At 40.6% G+C, this 24,459-nt stretch overlaps 1 protein-coding gene across 1 annotated transcript in view; it reads right to left on the bottom strand.

The window, feature by feature from the left end:
- The window catches only part of CD44 (CD44 molecule (Indian blood group)), a 50,697-nt gene extending 30,944 nt beyond the window's left edge, over positions 1-19,753 (bottom strand). Inside the window, 2 exon segments of the mRNA XM_054275895.1 lie at positions 1,424-1,589; positions 19,609-19,753. Of these exon segments, the coding sequence (XP_054131870.1) occupies positions 1,424-1,589; positions 19,609-19,675 (233 nt within the window). The 5' untranslated portion in view covers positions 19,676-19,753.
- Between the last annotated feature and the right edge of the window lie 4,706 nt (positions 19,754-24,459).

Genomic DNA, 24,459 nt, shown 5'->3' with positions numbered 1-24,459 from the left:
AGACTGCAATAAAGTTGAAAACTTGCTGACATTTATTTAAACTCCATAATGGTGTGCCTCCATGAATCTCCTGGGCTGCAGTGATCATGCAGTGGTGGAGTTTGAAGTCCTGAGAGAAATGGGCAAGGAGAAGCGTGAAGTCAAACCCCTGAATTTTAGGGAAATACACTTCCAGCACTTCAAGGAGGTAGTCAATAGGCCATCCTGGGAAACTGCCCTCAGGGACAAGAACAGAGATGGTGTTCAAGGATTCCTTCCATGGAGCGCAAGAGCTGTTGATAGCAGCGTAAGAAATCAGGAAACCAAGCCAAGGGACCAGCACAGCTGTTTAGGGACTAAGGCACAGGAAGGAAATGCACAGGCAGTGGAAGCAGTGCACCAATACCAGCTGGGGTATAAACACACTGGGAGCAGCCTGGCCAGAAAAACCTGGGGGTACTGCTGGATGAGAGGCTGGGCACGAGCCAGCAGTGCCTGCCTGCAGCCCAGAGAGCCAAACTCATCCTGGGCTGTGTCCCAAGCAGCGTGGGCAGCAGGTCAAGGGGGGAGATTCCCCCTCTCTGCTCTGAGACCCCACCTGAAGTGCTGTGTCCAGCTCTGGGGTCCCCAGCACAAGAAGGACATGGACCTATTGGAGTTCAGAGGAGGTTCATGAAGTTGATCAGAGGGATGAAGCACCTCTGCTATGAGGAAACACTGAGAAGGTTGCGATTGTTCAGCCCCACATACGTTCATTCACTTATTTTTTTTGAATTAAAGGTTTTCTGTAACTTCTAGTCCCTTGGTCTAGTTACTTTTTGAGAAACTGGGGAATCTGTATCATCCACATTTGTTGCCCTATACATCATTAATTACAGTAGATAATTAGGTCACTTGACAACGTGGTTTTGGGATTTTTAATAATTACTGTAGCTGTCATGTGAAACATCTCCATTCACAGATTACAAGAATGCACTAGTACTGTGGCCATTTTTTCAGTGGGATGTCAAGAGTTGACCCCTCACAGTACCACCTGCTGCTCTTCACTGTTCCTTGGCAAGACTGAGTTCCATTCACTGCATTCACCATCCTCAGTCTTTGACCTCAAATTAGGTCCTTCCTTCCCACATACTTATCTTACCAATTGTTCAGTGACACACTAGGATATGAACATCTTCCTAACTAGCTGATTATACTGTCAGTCTTTTGTTACCTTTATATTTTATCTGTGTGAGGTTGTGATTTCTTTAAAAAAATAAATGGCAAAAAACTATGGCATCAAGGACTTACTTATTACTGGACTCAGAGCAAACTACACATGCACAAAGATGTTTTTTTCTTTATAGAATATACCTTATTTAGCTAATCATAGCATCTACAGTAAGTCAAATGTAATTACTACACTAGTGGTGTCATGATATACTATGTCTTCAAGTTTCTTTACCTGCAAGTTTCAAATCCAAGCTCATGAGCTTTCTTCAGCTGTTCTAGCGTTGCCAAGGTACTGTTGAGAGCTCTGCAGAGTTCAACTGCTTCAGATCGTGTGAGACTGTAGCGACCATTTTTTTCAACATGAAAAACTCCTCCATATCTGCAACTTACATTGAACTCTGTTATCAAAAGAAAAGAAAAAAAAATGTTAAAAATGTATGCCTAATGCTTCACTGAGACCTGGAAATTAGTTTTTTTCAAGTATAATGCTTTCAAAGCAAACCCACAAGTAATAGCTACCAATTCGTTCAAAAAAGCACTGCCACTTTCAATCACCTTTTTCATACTTTCCCTCTTTGGGCTGAGCCAAATCTTCAGCCGTCCCAAAACCAGCAATACAACATGTTTCTGTAGGGTATCTAGGACAATTAACGTGCCATTAACACTAATGTGCAGAAGAAAGGGTTAATAATAATAATAATAATAATAATATCAATACAAATAAGAATAATCATGTGCGTAGAGAGAAATGGGGAAACAACAGGACACTTCAAAGCAATGTGAATTAATTTTGCTTCTGTCCCACCTTTCCCTCAAGAGAAAAAAAGCAGTGGCAACTCCAAACTAGAATGACAACTGCAAAGCACACTTCATAGCAGTAGCTATTATTTCCAGTGCAAAGAGGAGCATGACTCATTTTTATCTTAATTTTAATGGAAGTTCCATGTGAAAGCAAGGGAAAAATAGACCAGTCTTCTCCAATATTAAAAGGGTGTGTCCTTACTGTCTATTTGAAAAAAAAAAGATTATATAGGAAAACTGTTTTTCTAAAAGACACGAGATGCAATTCATGCACGTTTGCATTGACACATTATAAATAATGAACAACTTTCCTAATGTGATCTTTGCTTGACAGTTTATTTTGTTCTACAGCATAAATTTGAAAGAAAATGATAATATCCAAGGCATGCACTCTTTCTTTAATTAATTTTGTCCATTCATAAATTGATGTTATTCTGTGTACAAGGCATCTACTCAGTGTAAACCTCAAGGAACTTTCCTTTCCACAGCTCATAGGAAACACTGAAGGAGATAAAACGCAGGAGATAAGATGCAGGCTGGGTGATGCATGAGAGGCCAACCACTATTCACAGCATAGGTAGGAGTCCAACAGTATTGATGCTTGCTTGTCCAAAGAAGCTCAAAAGCTGTGCATCCAATCTTGAATGCTTGCACCATAAGCAACAGAATTAATAATTATTGTTACTTGGATAGCCTTCCCACAAAATGAACGGGAAAAAAAAGCTCTTTTCCAACAATTCCACCTTCCCCAGTGTTGGCTGACAAAAAAAAATTAATATAGACAAAATCAATTAGTATTTCAGAGCTGTTTAACAGTCTTGTTAATTACAGTTCTTTGTATTTTTAATATTTTGTTGTCACATGTCATTAAAAAACATATGGCCCTTCTGCCACTCCTTGACTACTGCTAGGATGGAGCTGCTCTCACATCTGCCATGCCAGTGACTTCTACTTTGGCTCCAAATATTTCATATTCAAAGCCTGATAGTGTCCTGGACGTTGTCCAGGCAGTAGCTGTATTAGCAGCTATTAAATTACCTAGACAAGAAAAAAGGTTTCTCTTTACTTTTCCCTTCTTGATTGTCTCTTCCTAAAACACACTCTGTGAGGCCCAAGACTTAATGTTAAATATGGGGATAAGATCACAAAGCTGTACTTGATTACTTCAACGTAACAAGCTCAGTGATTTTGGAGATAAATTTTCTTGGAACATCAACATCTTTTCTGATAATTTTAGGCTAATTTCTAAAAACCTTTCGGTGTGAAAGCAGATAGCACATACGCTTGCTTTGGTTCCATTTGATTGCAGTTAATCCTAGATTCACTGAATTATAAAGTGAAGTTTGCTTTTGTTTAGAGAGAGTTGATTTAGTTACCATCAAACCTCAGCCCATTCCTTGTTTTAAACACAACAATTTTTGCTCTATTACCACTCTGAGATTCACTCATACTCAGAATTCTGCTTAGAGAGTCAATTACTTAGAGTTCTGCTGCTCAAAAAAGTAGGGTTGCTCACACAGACAGGCTTAATGGAACGACACGTGGGCTGCATGCCTGCACGTGTGTACGTTTTCCATGGAAATGCTGAGCCTGAGCAGACCCTGCACCCCAGGACGCTGCTGGGGGTACCAGGCTGGCTGCACGTGTGCTGCCCAGCTGCAGGAGAAGGCCCAGCCAGGCTCCAGGAAACCTTGCCTGCGCAGCATGGGAGATCACGTGGGTGCCCAGGAAACCCCAGGCAAAAATGTGGCAATCCAGTTCTCAAAACTGGGTTTGAGGCCATCCAATTCGTTGGCACTGTGTCCTACAGTAATGCTGAGACAGCATCTCTGTCTTCACTTTGATGATATCTTCTACGCCTACTATTCCAAAAGTACCACTGCTGTAGCAGAGACACTCTGTTCATGAAGAGCTGAGTATGGAAAAAGGACCAAAGCAGTACTCAAAACTCACAGAGAATTTCACAGTCTAAGCAAATTGTGTAAATTCAGCATCTACTCTTTGAAGGCAGTAATTACCGCATTTTAAAAATGAGCTATCAGGGAACACAGCATTTTTACTGTATAGTCTCAGATTTTAACGTTCACACAATGGGGAGGGACCCTTAACTGAATTAACAAAAAAAATTCTAATCACACCAATAAATACCATATCAAAAACAAATGATGGGATCTAAACTAAATTAATACCTTCATTTTTTTCCCATGCTGAGGCTTACAGAGTAATTTTGAATTAAGGAAGAAACACGACTGAAATTCAAATCAAAACACATATTTCACCTTTTCCCATAGGGCAAGAAGGCCAAATCCATTAATTTTATATTGATGTTACTTAGCTGGCTGTAACACACTTATGCAAAAGATGGATTTTTATTGTGTTCCAAGAGCCAAGGCAATGTAAAACTCATTCCACGTGACCGACTATTGCTGATCCTTTTAACATTTTTAAATCTTCAAAGCGGCTGACTCAGAGTGGACTCACAGTGAAATCACCAACAGCACGCTAACTTTCCCTCCTTCCTCCTCCTAGAGCTGTCTGGCTTTGAGGACTGACAGGACACAATCCTTCCTTTTTTCCTTCATTCACATGATTTGCTAGAGCTGTTTAATAATAGCCCTTGAAGAAGGCAAACGGTATGAAAAACATCTGAATTGTCATAATCATCAATCTCACCCAGACCATGAGATTGGGTGACACAACCCAAAGCCATGAAGTGCTTCTGTCTGTGCTGAGCTTTATAAGTATGGAAAGTATTAACTTCCACATTTCTCCCCATCCTTCCTGGGATTTCTGGTGCCCTCTCTCAAGCAGCTGCATGCAAACCTTTCTCTGCTATCCTCATTCACACATCTAAACCAGGTTCAATCAATACTTGTCAGCCAAAATCACTAACTTTGGTTCTCCAGACAATCTGCTAGCTAGAGCCCGCTGGTGGGGTGGAATCGCCTCACACAGACTAAAGAGCATTGTCCTGTCAGAGAAGTGTGAGTTACACCCTGATAATTAATAGGAGAGGCTTGTTAGAAACTGTCACTGTAAGAAACCAGGTGCAATTTCCACTTCCACCCTGATTCTGCAACCCTTATGTATAATGAGTAACACTGACTCACGCTAACTCTTCCCACTGGAATTAATTTTCCATGAAGATTTTTGGTATACTGTATGGATGCCTCATGCTCTACTCCCCAGTTTTCATTGTTTTCAAGACACCACCTGGGGGTTTCATTCTCAAACTGTCTTTTATTGGAGGGACACAAAAAAGCAGCAGATCTTTTAGCAGCTGCAGAGATACATCAAAGCAAGGCAGGTGGAGGATGTGCGAACACCCTGCCCACTGGAGCAAAAGCAGTGTAAGACCTGTACGTGCTAACAGACTTCTTGGTAAAACCGCACGCTGAACTGCATGGCAACCAGGAAATGTTAGGGGGATGTTTTGGTGGGGATTTTCCTTTTCAGTTTGTGGTTCAAGATGACTGATAGCTCACCAGGATGTGCTAAACTGGGGCTGACAAAAGGGACAGAACTAGAGGTTTGACAGCGCATATAGTTTTCATTCTCTTTGTTTTAATAGATTTAGGATTTACATTTACTGTAAGAACTATGTTCTATATTTATTAAACTGATTTCTAGCTCTAGGCAGATGTAAATGTGTAATTGTTTCCTTATAATCACAGATTATTGAATTTTGTACTGACACTTCTGAACAGGAACCACCACCAGCTTAGCACTGATACCTGCATTATGAATATTATCACCTGCTTTAAATGCATGCTAGCACTGAAGCAGCAAAAAGTAACGTACTGGATACAGATTAAAATATATTTAAAAGAAAATCCTAGTCATTAGTATTCCTCTTCAAGCAAATCTATGAATTGGGCCACATGAGTCCTAAAATCTGAGGAGATCTGGACAATTCAGATCTTGTCTCTCAGTTCAGACCTATCTCTAGTTATGCCTGGTTTTCTAATTGTTTCTCAAGAAAACTACTTTATGGCTAAATAAGAATGAAATTTCATATGGGATGGATTCATAAAACATTTCAGGATCCAAAACATTTTGTCAATGTATATATTACGTAAGTCTGATTACTGCCATTTTGACATCTGTGAGAACTTAAAATGTACAAAAGCTATTATTCAGTGATTACTTAATATACTACAACACACATGGGCCTGGAAAGCATTATTTGCTGAGTATTCTACCTTTTTTTCAGTCTATTAGTAAAAAAGTTCACTCAAGCAACTTGCAGCCCAGGCAACTGTAACAGGATACAGAGGGTTTTACCTTTATGTCAGAAGTTGGACTGAAGCCCAAGGCAGTGATGAAAACAGCTGGATAGCAGTTTGCTAAGTTATGTGAAATGATTCATTAATCCCAGCCACACTCACTAATAGACACGTGTCGACATCATTAAAACACACCTATACTTGAATCCCTCGGGGCTTGATGAGGAAAGGAAAACTGTGCTGGGAAAATAGGACTCAAAACTGGGATGACTACACACTGATCAAAATTCAGAAGTCAAATTTGCAAGATCCATGTTTATGAAGCCAGCAGTCCTTTACCATCCCAACACAAAAGCGCCAAGGATCAAGCCACACATATCATCATTAAGTGTGGCTGGTTTTGTGTTCCTTCAGTCATGATATCCTGGTTCTGCCAACCAATATTCTCCAAAGAAAGCAAAGAAACAAATCTAGAAATAGACCACTTGCACCATAAGCCAGGATTCTCCAAATAGTGACAATGAAAGTCTTCACAGATTCTTGGGAGTTATTCGATGAAATACTTTCCTTGGAGTACTGCCAAGCTGTGAAACCTACAATGATTTATAGAAAATACATTTCTAGATTTAGTGGCAATAAACCTTATTTTTAGTTTTCAAATTATCCCTTGTGGATACTTAAATAAAGCAAAATAAGGAATTTGTTTTCCAGTATGAAATTACCCTTAATTCTGAAATTAAAATAATTCATTTGCACAAAATAAAATAAAATCACTTAAGAAAGTTAGGTTTAAATGTTTACATGGCTGCAATACATGTAGATGGTTTAAGGAACCCAGACAAAAGTTTTCCTCAGGGATCCTTTAAAATGTCATATTTTCATTTCAGTTTGGCATAGAAAAATGTTCTAAGCCTTGAAAATTGTAATGGGACAGAAAAACATCACATAATTATATCCATAATAGATATGTGATATTCAGGGAGGGAAAAATTCTCTGCACACCTGGCTTTTTAAAGACAGCAATGTCCAGGAAAACAGTTTAAAAGGGATTTACCTGCATGTTTGCAAGGCATTCCTGCTATAAATAGAGACAACGTATTCTTAGTAGCTGGGTGTGGTGACAAGAAAGTGAAGATGACTCTCCATAGATCCAAAGGTGTAAGTAAAGTCAGAACTTTCTTTGAAGTTGTGCCCAAGCTGTTCCTACTACCCAGTTATATTTGGATACCTAGTAATTCAGTCTAGAAAAGCAAATAAGAGTGTAGCTTTCTCACTTTCCTGTGTGCTGCTAACTGCATGAAAAGCCATGAGACAGCCATGCTAACCTTGAGGTCCAAGTGGGCTGAGGCAGATCTCTGCAGTGAAAAAGAAATGTGGCTGGACATATGCACAGGGGCCAGAGTGGGATACAGTGCTGTGGGAGGTTCTCTTTTCTCCAACAAAAATTACCAAGTATTCCTTGCATGTCTGTCTTCTGGAAGTGCACACCGGAAATGGGATGCGAGACAAAGCTCAAGCTGCTGGCTTTCTTCTAAATTGTTGCTCCTAATGAATCTGCCTGCGGATCATGCAGTCACTGTCTCTGTATTTGTCTGCTGATGGACAAAAATCTCCAGTCTCTTAACTGACAGCTCTCCTGGCTACTGCTTTAAAACAATGGGTGTGGGGGTAGTGCTATTAATAAATCAAGCCTTCACAGAGTCACTCAAAATGCAAGTAAGTACAAGAAATATGCTTCTGTCCTCAGCAGTTGCTGTAGGAAGAAAAGAATCTGCTAATGCATCTTCCAATCATACTTTATCTGCGTGGCAACTGTTGCTCTGGTAAACATCCTGAGTGAGCCGATACGGTGTCATCACTTATGATAAACCTCCTTGCTGCTGACACTAATATTAGTCTTTTTGTAATAGTCTCACCCAATAGGGAGCTGAAAGTTTTCAGACTCCAGCAGGACGTGGTACAGCTGCACAGCACCTCGGGGGAAAAGTTGCAGGCAGTGATATCATAGTCTGCAATTAGTTATCTGATATGCCCCCCTCGAAATGATGAAAACATAATCAACATTGCCGATACCAGGAGAGCTCCAGGCTGTACAGTGAGCAGTCTAACCCCAAAGGATGAGTAACAAGGGCTGTGAGGAGAATCAGTTGGGATCAGTTCCATGCAACCCAGGTGAAGAAACACATGAAACAACGCTGGAGAATAATAGCTGGAGTCTGATTTTCACTGTTAGACCGATTTAGTTATTTGGGATAAAAGCAGTTGACACACACAGAGACTCGGCGGACAGAACCCCACCCTGGAGCCCAAAGGACCTTACTCCTATTCACTGCTCTGTCACTTGTCCAATCAAAGAAAGGAACCTCAGGAATCTTTTCAAAACCTCTGAAAGCCAGCCAGTTAAAACAAAGATAACATTACTCTGATAGACATACCAAAGAAAGGAAGGCTGCTCAGAATATGCCCCACAGTGTAGGACATGATCCGTAGAAGTAAAAGGGAAAGTTCTTATGCAAGCTTCTGATGATGGAACAGAATATTTTCACATCCACGACTCCCCTTGTTTTTCCCCTAATACAAGAATGAAAGGGATCGCATAGTCTGTAACCAGATTGCCTAGGCCAGCAGGCAACTTCTCCTGGAATTTTTGGTGGCAAAATATTTCCATTTATTGGAGTCTTTGTGGGTCTACCCATGCATTTACTAGGGATTCAAGAATCTTGAGATTTATACTGAAAATTCTCACTAGCAAGTAACTTTCCCAAGATGTATGCAGGTTATTCATACACTAAGCTACATGAGCAGTTAAATTTCTTTAATAATTCTTATAGTCTTAGTTATGAATCTTTTTGAACCGGTTTCATAAAAAGGTACATTTAATAACTAGAGTTTGCAATAAGCATTAAGATGTACACAATGCTGTTGCTATCACAAATATGGTGGGAATAGTGATATTTTTCCTATTTAAAAAAAAAAGTTAATTTAAATTTAACAATTCATGACAGGCAGTGAAGATTCTCTTGCTTGAGGGAAGAATGGGAAAGAAGCACTGGAAGTGGGGCCTTGATATTCTGTGACTTCAAATACTACATTAAATCCTACATATATTTAGGCAGTGAAGATACATAAAGGCAATACACTTTTGCATGCATGGAATTATCCTCAAACAGTGAAGCATCATTGTTTCCCAAAGACATTACTAATTAATAAAGCACCACAGTATTTTTCCTCTCACCAAGGACATTACTTGAAGCAAAACTCATCAAGAGCACTAGACAAAGCATCCATCCAGGACATAAGAGTACAGGCTGGGAGAAAAACTCATTGAGAGCAGTCCTGATGAGAAGAACTTGGGATTTGTCATGGATGAAAAGCTGGACATGAGCCACCTGTGTGTGCTCCCAGCCCAAAAAGCCAACAGCATCCCGAGCTGCATCCAAGGGAACGTGGCCAGCAGGGCAAAGAAGTGATTCTTTCCCTCTACTCTGCCCTTGTAAAACTCCACCTGGAGTGCTTCATCCAGCTCTAGAGTCCCCAACATAAGGACATGGACCTTTCAGAGCAAGTCCTGATGAGGGTCATTAAAATGACTGGAGGGCTGGAGCACATCTCCTACAAAGAGAGGCTGAGAGAGCTGGGACTCTTCAACCTAGCAAAGAGAAGGCACTGAGGAGGCTTTACAGCAGCCTTGCAGTACTTAAAAGGGTTTTTTTAAAAAGAGGGAGAATTTTTGTACAGGCAGATGATAATAGAACAAGGGGGAACAGTTTTAAACTAAAAAAGAAAATATTCAGATTTGATGTTGGGAACAAGTTCCTTATTATGAGGGTAGGAGGCACTGGAACAGGTTACCCAGAGAAGCTCCACCCCTGGGAGCATTCAAGACCAGGTTAGATGGAGCCCTGAGCAACCTCATTTAGAGGGTGGCATCTTTGCCCATGGCAGGAGTTGGAACAAGGTAATCCCTAAAGTCCCTTCCAACCCAAGCCATACTGTGATTCTGTGATGTCTTAGGAACAGCAGAAGTAGCTGATGCAGTGAGAAACCACTTTTCCAGGTCATTTGCTACCAATCACTGTGCATAGATCCTCTTGTCTTCCCTGAACAGCCCAAAAACATGTCTTAGAAACACCTTGCTATAACAAACTGCTGAATGACCTGACTCATAGAACTACTTTCTCTGGAAGGGTGGGAGACATCGGGCTATTTCCCAATATAGAAATCAATTCAAGATACCAAAACCAGTAAGTTAAAAAGTAAAAGATAAATTTCAATTAGTCATGTTGCCATGACTATCACTGTGGATATATTTGTATCACATCAGGGGTGGAAAAAAGGTGTCAATACATTGCCTTGCAATTGCGGTGAGTCAACAGTGATGTGATTGTGACTGTGTTGATAAAATGGCATGACTTGACCACTATGAGTAACAAAATCAGACAGAAGACTTATACTATTAAGAAATTCAGTGTAGGTCTACAAAAAAGGGGTTGTGTTGATGCCTTGAGAGGCTACCTAGAGCAGAGGCTAGACAGTGTTAAAAAAACAAAGTAGGTATTTATTAAAAGGCCTTCAAAGGATACACCTTGGGCACTACAAGAGCCTATTCGTGGCTACACCCAAGACAGACAATGGGTCATGAGTTTTTGCACTTTTATAGGTTTTGGTCTATTTACATATTGGAGTTAATCGTCCAATTACTGCTTCAGGTTACGAAGTTCCATCCTCCCCGACTGCTCTCCTCAGTTCACTGCTGTTTATGCTTTTGGGGCCTGAAGCTGTAATGGTGTCTTTGGAAAACAGATTATTTTGTCTGACAAAACTGTCAGGAGAACTTGCTAATACTTCATATGAAGTTCAGAGTTATACAGTAATGCAGTACAGAATCTGCAAAACATGAAAGCTAAAACTTAAGGCATCAGTATGGGTGTTTCAAAAATTAGGAAAACACTTACTCTTACTCATAAGGGGTATTTTCTCACACATACTGCTTGGCAGAAGGAAGGATTGCACAACCAGACTCAGTGATGGATTGCCAAACAGTAACTGAAGAGAGTTTCCTATTTTTATGGTAACAGTTTTCAGAGAATGCTCTGGTCCTCTGTGTTCTTATTCACTTCCTATCCAGTAGAATAATATGTGCACAAGAACGTTTTTCTTACAATTAATCATAATGCTTCTTTCATCTGAAATCGCCCTGTATGTGAAATGATAGCTGCTTTCTGAAACTGAGGCAAGAGAGGCACTGATCTCGTTGATGGCACAAGGGGCTGGGGCTTTGGAGAAGATGTACTAGTTACAGCTGTATTTCTGTCTCTCTGTTGTCCTGCCTGTGAGGTAGGGATAAAAACACTGACTTCCCATGGACTACAAAAATCACAAATCAGTATTTTCTGCAGGCAGCATGTTTGTCAGTTCACTTCTTTCTCATTAGTTGGGAATATTATTTCTCTGTTAAATACTACTTGCTATACCTAGACTTCAAATTCGAAGTTCTAGGGTAATTTACATACATCCAGCCTGACTCCAGCTCTGCTGAAGGTGTTGATGAAATCCACCAGATAAGGTAACTCCCTCTTGACCAAATGTTGTAATATTTACGTAAACTCTGCGCAATGGAAGGAAAAAAAAAGAACTAAATTTCAACAGAGACACCATCTACTTCCGAAGTGATATGGAATACATCTCAGACATGTGCTGGTGTTGAAATGTTTGAATGTTTAAGTACTGTAGGACATACTGAGGAGAAACCACTTATTTTTGTTACTAATGTCTACCTTGAGCTTTGAAGATGTGGATGTGTATCAAGTAAACATTATCAATAAATACTTTTGTAGGTTATTAACGAATATAAACCTTGCTGGGCCCAAGACTTTCAGTGCTGTGGCTATGTTTTAAGAGACTTGTGATAACACAGAAGCAATTGAAGCAAATAACACTGTTTATATTTTATTTTGAAGGGTATCCTAGTCAGGCATAGAGAGCTTTTTTAAGTTTTTCCTCCTTTTCTCAGCAAAAGAAGTTAATTAAAGAGTTTATTCATTTGCAAAAATTTTGGATAGAAATTCTACTGTTCTTTAAGGGCATTGTAGAAACATCTTACCAGTCTTGCACTATTCTTTAAGCAATATATTATTTATACTGCACCAATGTACAATAGTTAGGGTCCCCACTGGCATATATATAAGTAATAGGAGATGTTACGAAATATAAAAGAAGAAGAAAAATTATCTCCAGCTCCAGAAAGAAACACAAAATACCTGTTATATGTACTACCTAAATTAAAATAAGCTCCCATCAAAGCATTACCAGAAAGCAAATTCAGATTTAGTCATTGGTCTTAACAATCTCCTACTCAGAGAATATGTCTCCTCCTGGAAAACTGGACAACTGGGCTTTTTCTAATCCACATAAACCCACAGAGACAAATAACACTGTCTAGTGTATATGCCTAGAGATGCCCTTGAAAATCACCTGAAAAACTGTGCTGATCTTACTCTTCCATGATGCTCTAAGATTGCCCCAGCTTCACTGCTTAAAAAAAACCAGATATTGCTGTTCTCTGTCCAGTGTGAGCACAAACAACATCACTACTGGATTATGTGTGAGACTTGGCAGGTCAAGAGTATGTTGAGAAAATAAAACAAAACTACTGTAATCTCTTCCCACCTAAAAAGCATCCAGGAAATTAAGCCATAATAATAAAAGGAGAAAAAAAAGAAAAAAGATAGTGAATAGAATTGATCTTGTAGAAATATCACAAGACACAAAAATCATCACAGACACTCTTAGAAGCGCTCGGTAATATTTTATACCACAACAGGGAGCAAATGGATCCAGGGTTTTACTGAGGCAAGCCATAAATGCAGGAAAGAAACTTTTCTCTAGGCAGTCACCATGGGAATGTGTCTCACATGCTCAAAATGTCTGGCAGTTACTGGTTTTAATACAAGAATTGTCAAGGGGATAAATGCTTCTCTAAAACCTTAGCTGTGCGCACTCAGTGGTGAACTGGAACCACCAAGTATCTCTTCTCAGTAGGCTATAAAATGATTTGGCTACACTGTGGAAAAGAGGAGTTTAAAAGTTTAGAGCTCAATACCCAGTCTCAAGGAGGACATTTTTATTTTCTGTGCTAGGAGAGACTGTGCTCCTCACAAGACAAAGTGACTCTGACTACTGCAGTGGAAGAGTGGCATTTTGTTAATACCAATCTTCCTAAGTCACTGCACACTCCAGCCCTACAGCCTTTCCCAGAGCATCAAGTTTAAGTAGGAATACCTCCAAAATCTCAATGGACAGTTGATATTTATCACTAGGAAGTATTGCTTCAAACACGAGCAAAACTTGGCTAAATTTAAGATACTATTCTTCAGCTAAGTATTAAATAAATTTTCAAGTTCTCGAACCTAAAGAAGTGTTCATTCTGACAGCAGGGCAAAAGATGTAAGTCAGTTCTCACTCGGCAAACAGCTTCAAACATCACTAATCATAAAAAGATAAGCATGGAATAAGAATTCTTTAAGGAAACTCTACTTTGCATTTGCTGTTGTCTAACAGGAAACAATTGCTATTGAACTCTAAAAAGCTGCCAGTCCTCAGTGCATATATAGATAGCAAACACACAAGTAAACAGGATAAAACTGTCAGAGCAATAAAGTTTTATCTGATTTTTACAGCACTGCTACTGGTGAAATTGATTAAAACAAAATATGTATTATTTCACTTCCATGTTCTAAGGGTTCCTATATGTCAAATTCATATATAAACAACATCCAGGAACAGAGAACAAAGCCCTACATTCATAAATATGAAGACTCATTAGCAAAAGAAGCTTTTTTTCTACATTTACACACCTGTGTAAATGAGGGAAAAGGGAAAGGATGTGTAAATAATGAAGGACACCTAATCAAGCAGGAGGAGGAAAAATAAGGAAATGAGTGAAAGATGCGTTCAGGCCGCACCCTCAGTGTCTCCATTATGAATGGATCATGTTTCCTTATAATTGGCAAACACTACTTTCCCTTGAACCTGCCTGGTTAACTACTCCATCTTCCTTGTGCAGAAGCTTTGTGCAGAGCACCAGGACGGAGCTGGGAAGACCTGGCTGTCCTTAGCAGTGACATCCTGTGTCACTCCCTCACCTCCTCATTCCGAGATAGGGACACTGTCTCAGAGATGCGAGCTGGCCGATGGCAAAGAGCAGGTAAAGCTGCCATGAGAGCCAGCCCTGCTGCTCGGCTGAGCTGCTGCATTTGCACGCTGCAGGAGGAGCACAGGCAGCCTGTTCGGCCCGGTGTGTGTGGGCATGTGGGCTCAGAGCTTGGCCTGCGCGCAGCCGCAGCCTCGCTGCCCTGGCACGCACCATCCATCCCTCGCTGATACACCTCCCAAGCCGTGCTCCCAAGGAGAGGCTGCCAGCTCCAGGTGCTGCTCAGCTTTTACACCCCACTTTGGCCAGCAGCCTGCTTGCTGCCTGGGCACTGCCCCACATCTGCTCACGGGGGCCTGGGTGCCCACAGAACGTCCACTGAGCTCCAGTTAACCTCTCACTTCTCTATGGGAAACCGGCAAGGAACTATTCATTACAGCTACCCACACACACCACACCCTGCTTCTTTACAGACACCTATCCATTAACAAAAATAACAATAAAAAAGCCCCCTAGGGAAATGTACTTCTGAGAACCTGTTTTGCTAACATGCTGTCACTGTGAGACATACATAATTAACAAAAGCTATGCCATGGCAGGTTTTTTTTTTACTATTACACATTCTGTCAGAGGCAGCATCTCATTTACGAAAGCAGGCATTTGGTAAAACATTAATTGTGAAGTTGAGGATTGCAGGCTAATGCCCTTTTCCTAGGCAGCTGACAGTATGTACCCTGGCAATCTCTTTTACAACCCTCTCACATTGCTTTTGGAACAGTATCATTAGCAGAGAGATGAAGTTTTAACACAGCTGCTTTGTGTCTGGCATTTTTTCTTTTTTTTTTTTTAAGACACAACACAGTCTCTTAAGAGTTTCCAGCTACTAAACTACATCACAGAAAAGAGAAAAAAAAAAGTGAAGCAAAGTTTTTTTCAAACTCCAAATGTAAATAGAATTCAGGTCTTCTCTGCAATTTTTACTTTGAATTAGCATGCCCTGCTTATGCTTTCATGTTTTTAACGGCCAAAACTGTAGATTATTCTCCAACTCCTTTTAGGGTTTTTTTTGTTTTTTTTCTTGTTTGGGGTTTCACAATATGAGAATTGAAGGTTACTGTACCAAAATAAGACAGCTGCATTATATAAAGTTGCCAGTGTTGTCGTGTAGAGGAACTGGAAAGTCCCAAAGCCATTGCTTACAAAAGAAAGTTCAATTATGTTCCTAATTGAAAGCACAGACTCAAAAAATGACTGCAGGTTTCGTTAGGCAGGAAACAGTCACGGAGGTTTGAACTTTAAATTGCAATTAGCTGAACTTTCTGTCTGACTGGAAAGATTCTCCAAGGAAAACCCCTCTTTTCCTCAGCTGCCACTTCACATTTCTGCCTGCAGACTCATTCATAGCATGAGCTGCTCTGCCGTCCTTGGGTGGGGGCAGCTCCGGCAGCAAGGGAGGGAAATCACAGCCAGCTGCTACTGATATTGCTGCAGAGCACTGGGGGAGGAAATGATAAACACACAGCACCGACACAGCCCTCTCTGCCACTGCTATTAGCAGCACCCAGCGTGGACACTGATAATTACAGTGTCTGATAGCTTTGAAATTATTATTGCCTCTCTGGGAGGGAGAGATGGCTGTCTGTTAAGAGATGATGGACTCCTGGAAAATGACCAGCAGCTACACCAAACTGGCTTCCCGCCCACAGTCATGGATAACACACAGAGAATGGTCCAAACCACCAGGTTTATCACACAGAAACCCTGACAGGTAAAGCCAAAGGACAAACTAGACTGTGGATGTGGTCTGGTTTCTAGCAAGTTGGAAGCTTCCATTTCTCTAGTTTAAGAATTCAGTTTAATGCTGATAAATTGAATCATCATGCTCCCAGATGCCAGCTGGTTCTAAAATATGGTGTGTTTTGGACACCATTAATTGTTCCAATGCAATGTTGCATTGTTTTCCAAGCAGGCAAGATTACTGTGACGGGTCGTGTTTGTTTCACAATTATCCTCTCTGTAAAGTTACATTTCACAAATAACTGCGTACATTTAGCCTTGGTCCTGGAAAACCCAACTTTATAGGCGAGTTTTGCAGAACTCCTTCCCTTGCTCTCTCACATAGTATTCTCTTTAAAATAAAAGACCAAACAGTGATATATGAAGGGGAGAATTATCGTCTTCCATATTGACTGTATTTTCAAACACTCACCCCTTAGTTCTGGAACAAAAATGTGATGCAAGAAGACCAGAAAGCAGATGGAGAAGCCTTTTGACAGCATTTGGAACATCAAAAAACTTTTAAATTCCTTAACTGATTTACCCTCTTCTTATAAAGGAACTCTACATTGGTTTATCTCTGCTTCTCTACAATGTGTTTTACTACCAGTCAATTAAATTCAGAACTAGTACTATCAAATATTATCACATCTTTTCAACGGGTATTTTAGGAGTAATGAGCTCATGATTCTCTCTGGTGTTTATCTGTCTATCAGCATGTCGTGATGTCTCCAACTCCTGGCACATTCTTGATACAGTCAAACCTCATGCCTGTTCAGGTAATAGATGAATAACTGCAATATTCACACTATCTTCAATTCAAGCCTATAAAAGTCATGGGAACTCTTCAGGAAAGAAAGATACATCACATATGGATGAACATTTTGTTTAACCTTGGCTAGGGCTACCAGTGGTTTTAAAAGCATTTACTTTAAAAAGTTCTTCCTCAATTGTACGATGCTATCTGTCCTCATTAAGCCTTTCTCTGACCTCCTATTTTCAAGGTAATGGCTCTTCATTGTGGAGAACACCAGTACCTAAAGAATCTTCAAGCATTTCTCCAAAGACTGCAAAACAATCCCCTGCCATGCTTTCTTGGCTCTGTGTGTGCCAATGTTTCCAGGACAGCTCCAGAACCCTTCCACTAAACAATGATGGAAAGTTCAAGTGAACTCTTAATAAAGTCTAGTTACTTTGCAGCTTTGGGAAACTGCCAAGATACACACTGTAAGGACTGAGTGAAAATAATCTAGCACAAAGAGCTTCTTGAAACTGCTTTATTTACAAATTTACAGGATAGATATGCAAACCAAGGGCCAGGCAGGTCTCTTCCTTTGTGACTGACCAGGAGCTGCAGGAGCCCTGTCTCAGAGCCTTACCTTGGAATGGGCTCTGGAAACCCCTCCAGTGCTAACAGGCAAGCTCCTTCCTCCCACAGGCAGACTCATTCTGCCTCTTTCCATTTCATCCTTACCACTACTACTTCTCTTCCAGTTTCTTCCAAGTTTGGGGGTCAAAATTCTAGGACTTGCTCTGTGTTAATCAAGGAAAACTTTGAGAAAAATATTTCTACAAATACATGATGCTTGCAGGAGAAAATCTCCTCTGAAAACATCATTAACCAAGATGTCAGCATCTATATCCTCCAGGATCCAGACTCCTTAGACAAGTGATGTCAACACCAAGAGTGAGAAACATATCAGTGACAGTATAGACACAACACCACAGAAATCAGGATGAGTAAGTTTTTCAGCTTTCTCTGTATCTCATTTTTCCTTCTGAAATCACATTATGAGTAATTCCAGGTCCTCTTTAATTCCATAAAATTCTGTACTAAAAGAATTAAAATTCCAGTTCAGAAATTTCCCAACAGCAATAGCCAGCAGTCTATGATACACAGCAAAATCACTGGTTAAAAATAGAAAACAACAGCATCAACTGCTGTTTTGAAATCATTACTGACTACAAAGTCATGCTGGAATGTACTGTACACCAACTCAAATATACTGTAGCTATATCCTAATACCTTACTAAGCCAGGAAAGAAACTTCCCTGGAGGGCGTATGTGAATTTTGACACACTTTTGGTAACCATGCCGAGGGCTCAATAATGGGGCTTTCTGTCTCACTGTGAAAACACATCATTCCCGGAGTCAGGGCAGACCCTGCTCTCTAGGGCACTCCAGGCAGCTCACAGGAGTCAAAATCAGTCGAGCAGTTATAATATTTGTACAGTGCACAGACGTGGACCAAGCCAAGGATTTAAACACATCTTAGACATACCTTACTTGCCTGCAGTAGCCCTGTCTTTTCTCGCAAGGCTTTGTCTATATACCTGATCTTAGCGAGAGCATTTTGGTACAATGGCACACGATTTTAGACAGAAAAGCTACGAGACTGCTTCAGCTATCACAGAAGCACTGGGAACTTGTTCCCCCTGACACACCCATTCCCAGCCTGGCAGAGCTGCAACCATTAACAGAAGTATCCCCTGCTGCTCAAGCAAATGAGACACATATTTACTATACACACAGCCCTTGGGTGACAATGGCCATGAAAAATGCATTTTGTTAGACTCTGGGACTGATGAGTACAAAAACAATATAGAAGCACAACTGTTATCCCTGACCACAAAATGCCTCGAGGCAGTTGCAGACACAGTGAGAGTCTGCTAAAAGTATGATCATTCCCCTAAAACATGGTTGAGCCTGCCCCATGTAAAGTTTCAAAAGCTTTTTTATTCACTTCGTACATAAATTACTCTTTTTTCTCTGTATTAACCTTAGATTCTTAAATACAAATATTTGAAGCAGATAACCAAGCTGCAGGAAGGTGAGTGATACACAACTGAACTTTGTCACTTCTAACCCCCTTTGTTCCAAAAGCTCATCAGTCAGCCCCAGAGAGACCTTAGAAAAGTCAGAAGGAAGCATGCTGGGCATAAAAACTCCCCAAATTTCAGCAGAGATCCCTGCAGTTTTTCTCCTGTTCAGCAAGTCTGTGCCCAAATGCAGTTTGTTTCAGCTGTTGGTTCAGCTGATGTAAACTCCAGAGTGCAACTGTAAGCTGGCGGGGCTCACCCCCTTCCTTCCACCCCCTTTTCGCTGCAGTCCGGAGGGGAGCAGGGAGAACAAACTGCGTTTGGAACAGCAGTCACATTGTCGAACTGAGCTTCACCAGAGCCATTCTGAATTCCCTAATGTACTTCTGTTCCTGTTTAAACTTCATTCTTTAATGTTCTGCAATTCACTTTTTGCAGATTTGGAATTGCCCTTTACAAGCAATACACAGCTTTCCGTGATTGTACAGACCAGCACAAATGAGATTACATGTCTGAAACATCTCTGATAACACTTGAGAAATAAAAGTTGCAAGAAAGCTGTTCGCTGTCTAGCAGAAGCACACTTGCTGTCTGAAGCATTAACTTAACAATCATAAGCATTTTCATTCATAAAAATCTTACCTGTTTCTGCTAGACAGAGCTGCAGCAAACATAATCCAAAAACTGTCCATAAGGAGAAGTTGGCCATTGTTTCCTTGGAACTGTTTTGCAAAATCCAGAGATCTTTGGAAGCTGCAGAAAGAAGAACAGCCCCGACGCTTGTTAAGCCTGCAGTCAATGAGTCTGAAGTTTGCTGCACTTTTTATTCTGATTCAAAGGAACTGAAGTAATGACATAACTGGGAGGGGGAAGCTCCATCAAAAGTCACACCCATATTGCAACAAAAGTTACCCAGCAGCAGAAGAAGGGGGAGTGGAAGGAGAGCTAGGACTGACTAAGCAGGCACACTTGAGTTTTAAAGAGCCACTAAACCTTCTCTTCTTACACTAGTCTAGTCAAAAGTTATACTTAGTGTGCTTGTAGGAAAAATTGTGTAATCTCTCCTGAGTTCTCTCAGAAATGCACTGTTTGTTACAAGCTTTTCATCCTGCATTTTAAAATATCTTCATTATTGCAAACCAAGTGAACATAAAAGCACTAGAGTTTCTAAACCCTGGTAAAGCATCTATCACAGCCTAGATACTTCCAAAAAATATTTTGCTTATTTGTTCCTATCTCACCATTTTCTCTTTGTGTGGTTCAGTTAAGAGCAAGTAAAATGCCTGCTCTGCAGTGAAGCTTTCTGCAATGTTTTTGCTCACTGCTGGAGGATAACATCATGCAGAAGGTAAGTCGAGGCTGTTCAGTTTCCCACAGCCCATTCTACTCTGCACAAGCTGCTCCAAGAAGAATAATAAATGAGCAAAAGTAGTGAATAATTCCAGTGCCAGAAGTGAGTGATTCTGAGGACTAAGGCTGATACTTTATTCTGTTGATGGCATAAGGTACAGAAGGAATTTTTCCTCCTATTCCCAATGCAGAAAGCAGAGAGACAGGATGAAAAGGTACGAGATCTTTGAGGTTCAGACAAGGTCTCAGTTCCTGAGGGACAGATGTTCATTGCAGTGTGTGGTTTTGTTTGGCTCTTTATGAAACCCCTGGTGAAAACCCCAAGGCCTCTGCAGATAAGCAAAAGGCTTGTCTCTTGTGTGCCTCGGAGATTTCCCGTGATGTCTCCACGCACTGGCTTCTCTTTGGAGCTGGAGAATTGGAACAGTGGTTCCTGTGCCATGGCATGAGGGGCTGGTCAGGGATCACCAAAGCCAGCGCTTCTCACCTTTAACAACAGACAGAAATTCCCAGATTTCAGTTTCCCTTGCCAAATCTGGAATGAATAGTCCTATATCAGATTACCATTTTGTTGATCTTCCCACTTGAAAGAAGTTTCTCATTAATTTAACCTCTGTTAGCACAAACAATGGAAAAGTACAGACAAGTCTCTCCAGCCACAGGCACAAGAAGGTCACACTAAGAGGTTTTCAGAACTTTGCCCTTTTTTTGCCTTTTGACTTAGAGATGGCTGGCTATCCTTTCCTCAACCAGCCAAATTTATAGCAACAGGTTCCAACAGGCTTTTCCTACAGGTCTAGACTATCTGATGGGACAAAGTTAAAGTAAAAATCTTTCCTTTACACATAGGGAATCGTTTTATTATGAAGCTAGCAACTTTGAAATAATGGATAAAACACATTTTCTTTAGTAAATTGCTACTTTTTTTTTTAAGGAATTACTTTAAAAGCAATTAAAAAGCAATCTCCTATATACCTTATTGTCTAAAGTGGAAATTGAAATAGTTCTGTAAAATCCTGTACATTTATAAATGTTTTGGCATCAAAATTCATGAATAAAGTTTAGTGGGATTTCAAAATGCTGGCACACAGTTAATGAATGTTTTAAACTTACTAAGTATATCTTGTTCTCCAATTCCTAAGTCACTTGTAAAACTCACATCCTATGGATTAAAGAGAATAATTAAACATTTAATTAAAATTCAGGAAATTTTGAGTCCTATTTTTGATTAACATAAATTGCCTCTTCATTAATACCCTGTATTCTTAATGATACAGAATTTTAAAAAATAAAAAGTTTTCTTTGGCACAGGTAAAGGGAGAATAACGTCCATTTTAGGGATAGAGGCAGAGTCTTAGGTAACTAGGAGTTACCTAAATCCTAGTCTCTTCATGGTCTGAAGTTTCTAATTCCAGCCCTTCTGACACCTAAATATGAAAAGGTTGTTTTCAAGATACTAAAATATTACTTGTTATTCATCTCAGTCTTTTCAATACTTCTGCATGTGTTCAGCAAGGGTGGGGGGTATTCTGCTTCAGAAAGACTCTCTTGGTTGCTGTCCTGAAAAACTGGGCTAAGATTAGGCACATTTAGACCACGTGCATGGAGGTGCTAGTCCCTAATGCAAAAGGAAAAGACAGATCTACACAAGAAAAATAATTGATAACATTACATCATTTCATGTGATAAATCCCAAAACCAGTTCATGAGCTGTTTGTATGTGACGTGTGAGTTTGGCCATTCCTCATGCCATCAGCCTGCCTGCATGGCAGCCTAGAACACACATGTGCATTCCAACAAAAAAATGACACAAAAAAATTCCTGCTTTCCCAAACAAACATGGTCAGCTTGTGCCAGTCTCAGGTAGCCAGCAGTCCAAATTTAGCCTGGCTGTAGGGCATAATGCTGCTCAGAAAACTTAGTCCAAGCAGATGTAAGACTCTGGAAAAACTGTTGGGTTTGGGGGTTTGTTTTTTGGGTTTGTTATGGTTTTGTTTGGGGGATTTCTTTGTGAGAAATATGTAACTTCTCCTTTCTTTTGGGAAAACCTTCTTACATAGGAACAGAGAAATCCTGAAGCAAATCTTCAGCTAAAGAAATGCAGCAGAGCATCCCTTTTGAGCCTGTCAGTACAGTTAAATATCTGAGATCTGGAATTTGCTTACTTCCTGGACAACAAGAAGCTACTGGCACCAAAAATTTGTAAAATTATTAATGAATGGAGTTTTCAAAAGAGAATGAAACAATAAGACTGAAAAAAGGATAAAAGCTCATCATTTAAAATAGTATTTTTCTATGATGCCTTTGATACAGTGAATACTGAATCTATGATGGTAAAATATAGCACAGGAACACCAAAGTAACTAATTTGTGATTGTATCACATATGTGAACTGTAGGCAGCACTAATTAATTTTGATAAAAATCCTAATAGGGAGTACATATGTTGGAGTCCTAGAAACATATGCATGGCTTACAATGATATAAAAAGTTGAGGTTTTTGCAGGAATTCACATACAGGATGAAATTCTGGCCTAGCTTAATTGAAAGACCAAAATTCCACTGAACTCAGTGGCACAGCCTCTCCCTAAAATGAATATTTAGATTTTGTTTTGTGGACAGACAAGAAAATGGATGTACCTGAATGAACCTGTACTTCTGATGGAAAAAAAAAAAAGGTACCAATGGAGACTGATTTCACTATTGAATGGGAGAAATTGAAAGAAGGGTAGAATGGAACACTGTTTCTGTGAAAATAGCTGGCATTTGTCTTCTGAAAGACAAATTTCTAAAATTTCTAAAAAAACACAGCTCCTAATTTTAATTTTTTTCTATTATCAGGAGAAACACTGTTTTTTTAATTAAAAATAATTTTCTGAGCATAATTTTGTGACTATTTCAAGCTTGTTATGGGGAGTTAAACAGCAACTGGTCTTAGTGAATATAGAAAGCACAAATGCCATTAGGTAGTTCTGGTCATGGCTGTCTATATTTTGTGTAGAATACACAGTGATCTGTGAGACTGGCTGAAAATCAGATTTGGGGGAGTAGGGAGGATTTCATGCCCACTTATCTGTAATATCAATAAAATATGCTATTTTTAATAAGATTTCCTCCATGTCCCTAGACTGCAATCTAGTTTCCTGCATTTCAGACTGGATTCAATTTCAGAGTAGATTTAATTTTCATTATCAATCCTGAAAACAGGTTTTGTAATGGCAACGGTTGCAAATGCTCCAGTGTGGCAAATCTTGAAGTGCACAGTTTTCCTGGGCTCTGAGTGCTGATGGGAAGGCAGAAGAAGAGCCTGTGCTGGTTGAAGCAAGAAAAGCTGCTCTTGTGGCTGCAGGGCAAAGCACTCCCTTGGGAAGTTGAGCGCCCGGTTCTACTCCCATGGAGCTTTTGTTCCTGGATGTAATTTACAGCCTGTGTCCTGCAGAGAGTTAGGAAGATGAACAATGGCTCCTAGTTGTTTACTCCTGAAAAAAGCAGCAACCCAGATTGGCACCTACCGTGTGGATTCATCAGCCTGTTTTACTGGTTTGCCCCAGATCCCTAAACAACTCACTAATCCAAGGCAGGCAGAAGCCTCCAGAGCCTGAGCTGCCTTTAAGGAGTTCTGTCAGACCATGTGGCCCCACCATCGTTCCTGTTCCCAGCACCACCGCAGCAGCGCACGCCATCCCTGGCTGGCCCTCGTGTGCCAGCACTGCACAGACAGCAAATCACACCCAGGCCCCACAGACAGCTCCAGCACCACTGTTCCCCCTCGGCTGTTGGTGGGGATGGAGCTGGGAAGTGCCCCCAGCAGGGCCACCAGCTGTCCCAGGGACACAGAGCACATTGGTGACCAGAGACTCAGAGCACATTGGTGACCCACTGAGTCAGCAGCAGCCGCGGAGCTGGGCGTGGGGGAACACAGGGGAAACCGAGGGGAGAAGGGCACACTCTGGTTCCCTGTAGGTGATTTCTGTCTGTCTCTGCCCCTCCTTCCCCTGGCTGGCCTTCCCAGCACACACCAAGCAAGAAGTGCCTGGAAGTGATGCATCCAAGCAAAAGAAATGAAAGTGGGAATGCAGAACGCTGAGCATGAGCTGCCCTCTTTGTGCTCAGCATTCTGCATTCCCACTTTCATTTCTTTTGT

The sequence above is a fragment of the Melozone crissalis genome, unplaced genomic scaffold (genome assembly GCF_028551555.1).
Source record: "Melozone crissalis strain CALT ecotype California unplaced genomic scaffold, PUWL_Pcris_2 ptg000018l_1, whole genome shotgun sequence".
NCBI classification, from domain to species: domain Eukaryota; kingdom Metazoa; phylum Chordata; class Aves; order Passeriformes; family Passerellidae; genus Melozone; species Melozone crissalis.
The sequence above is the reverse complement of the archived record's forward strand: the minus strand, read 5'-3'. Positions and strand labels throughout refer to the sequence as shown.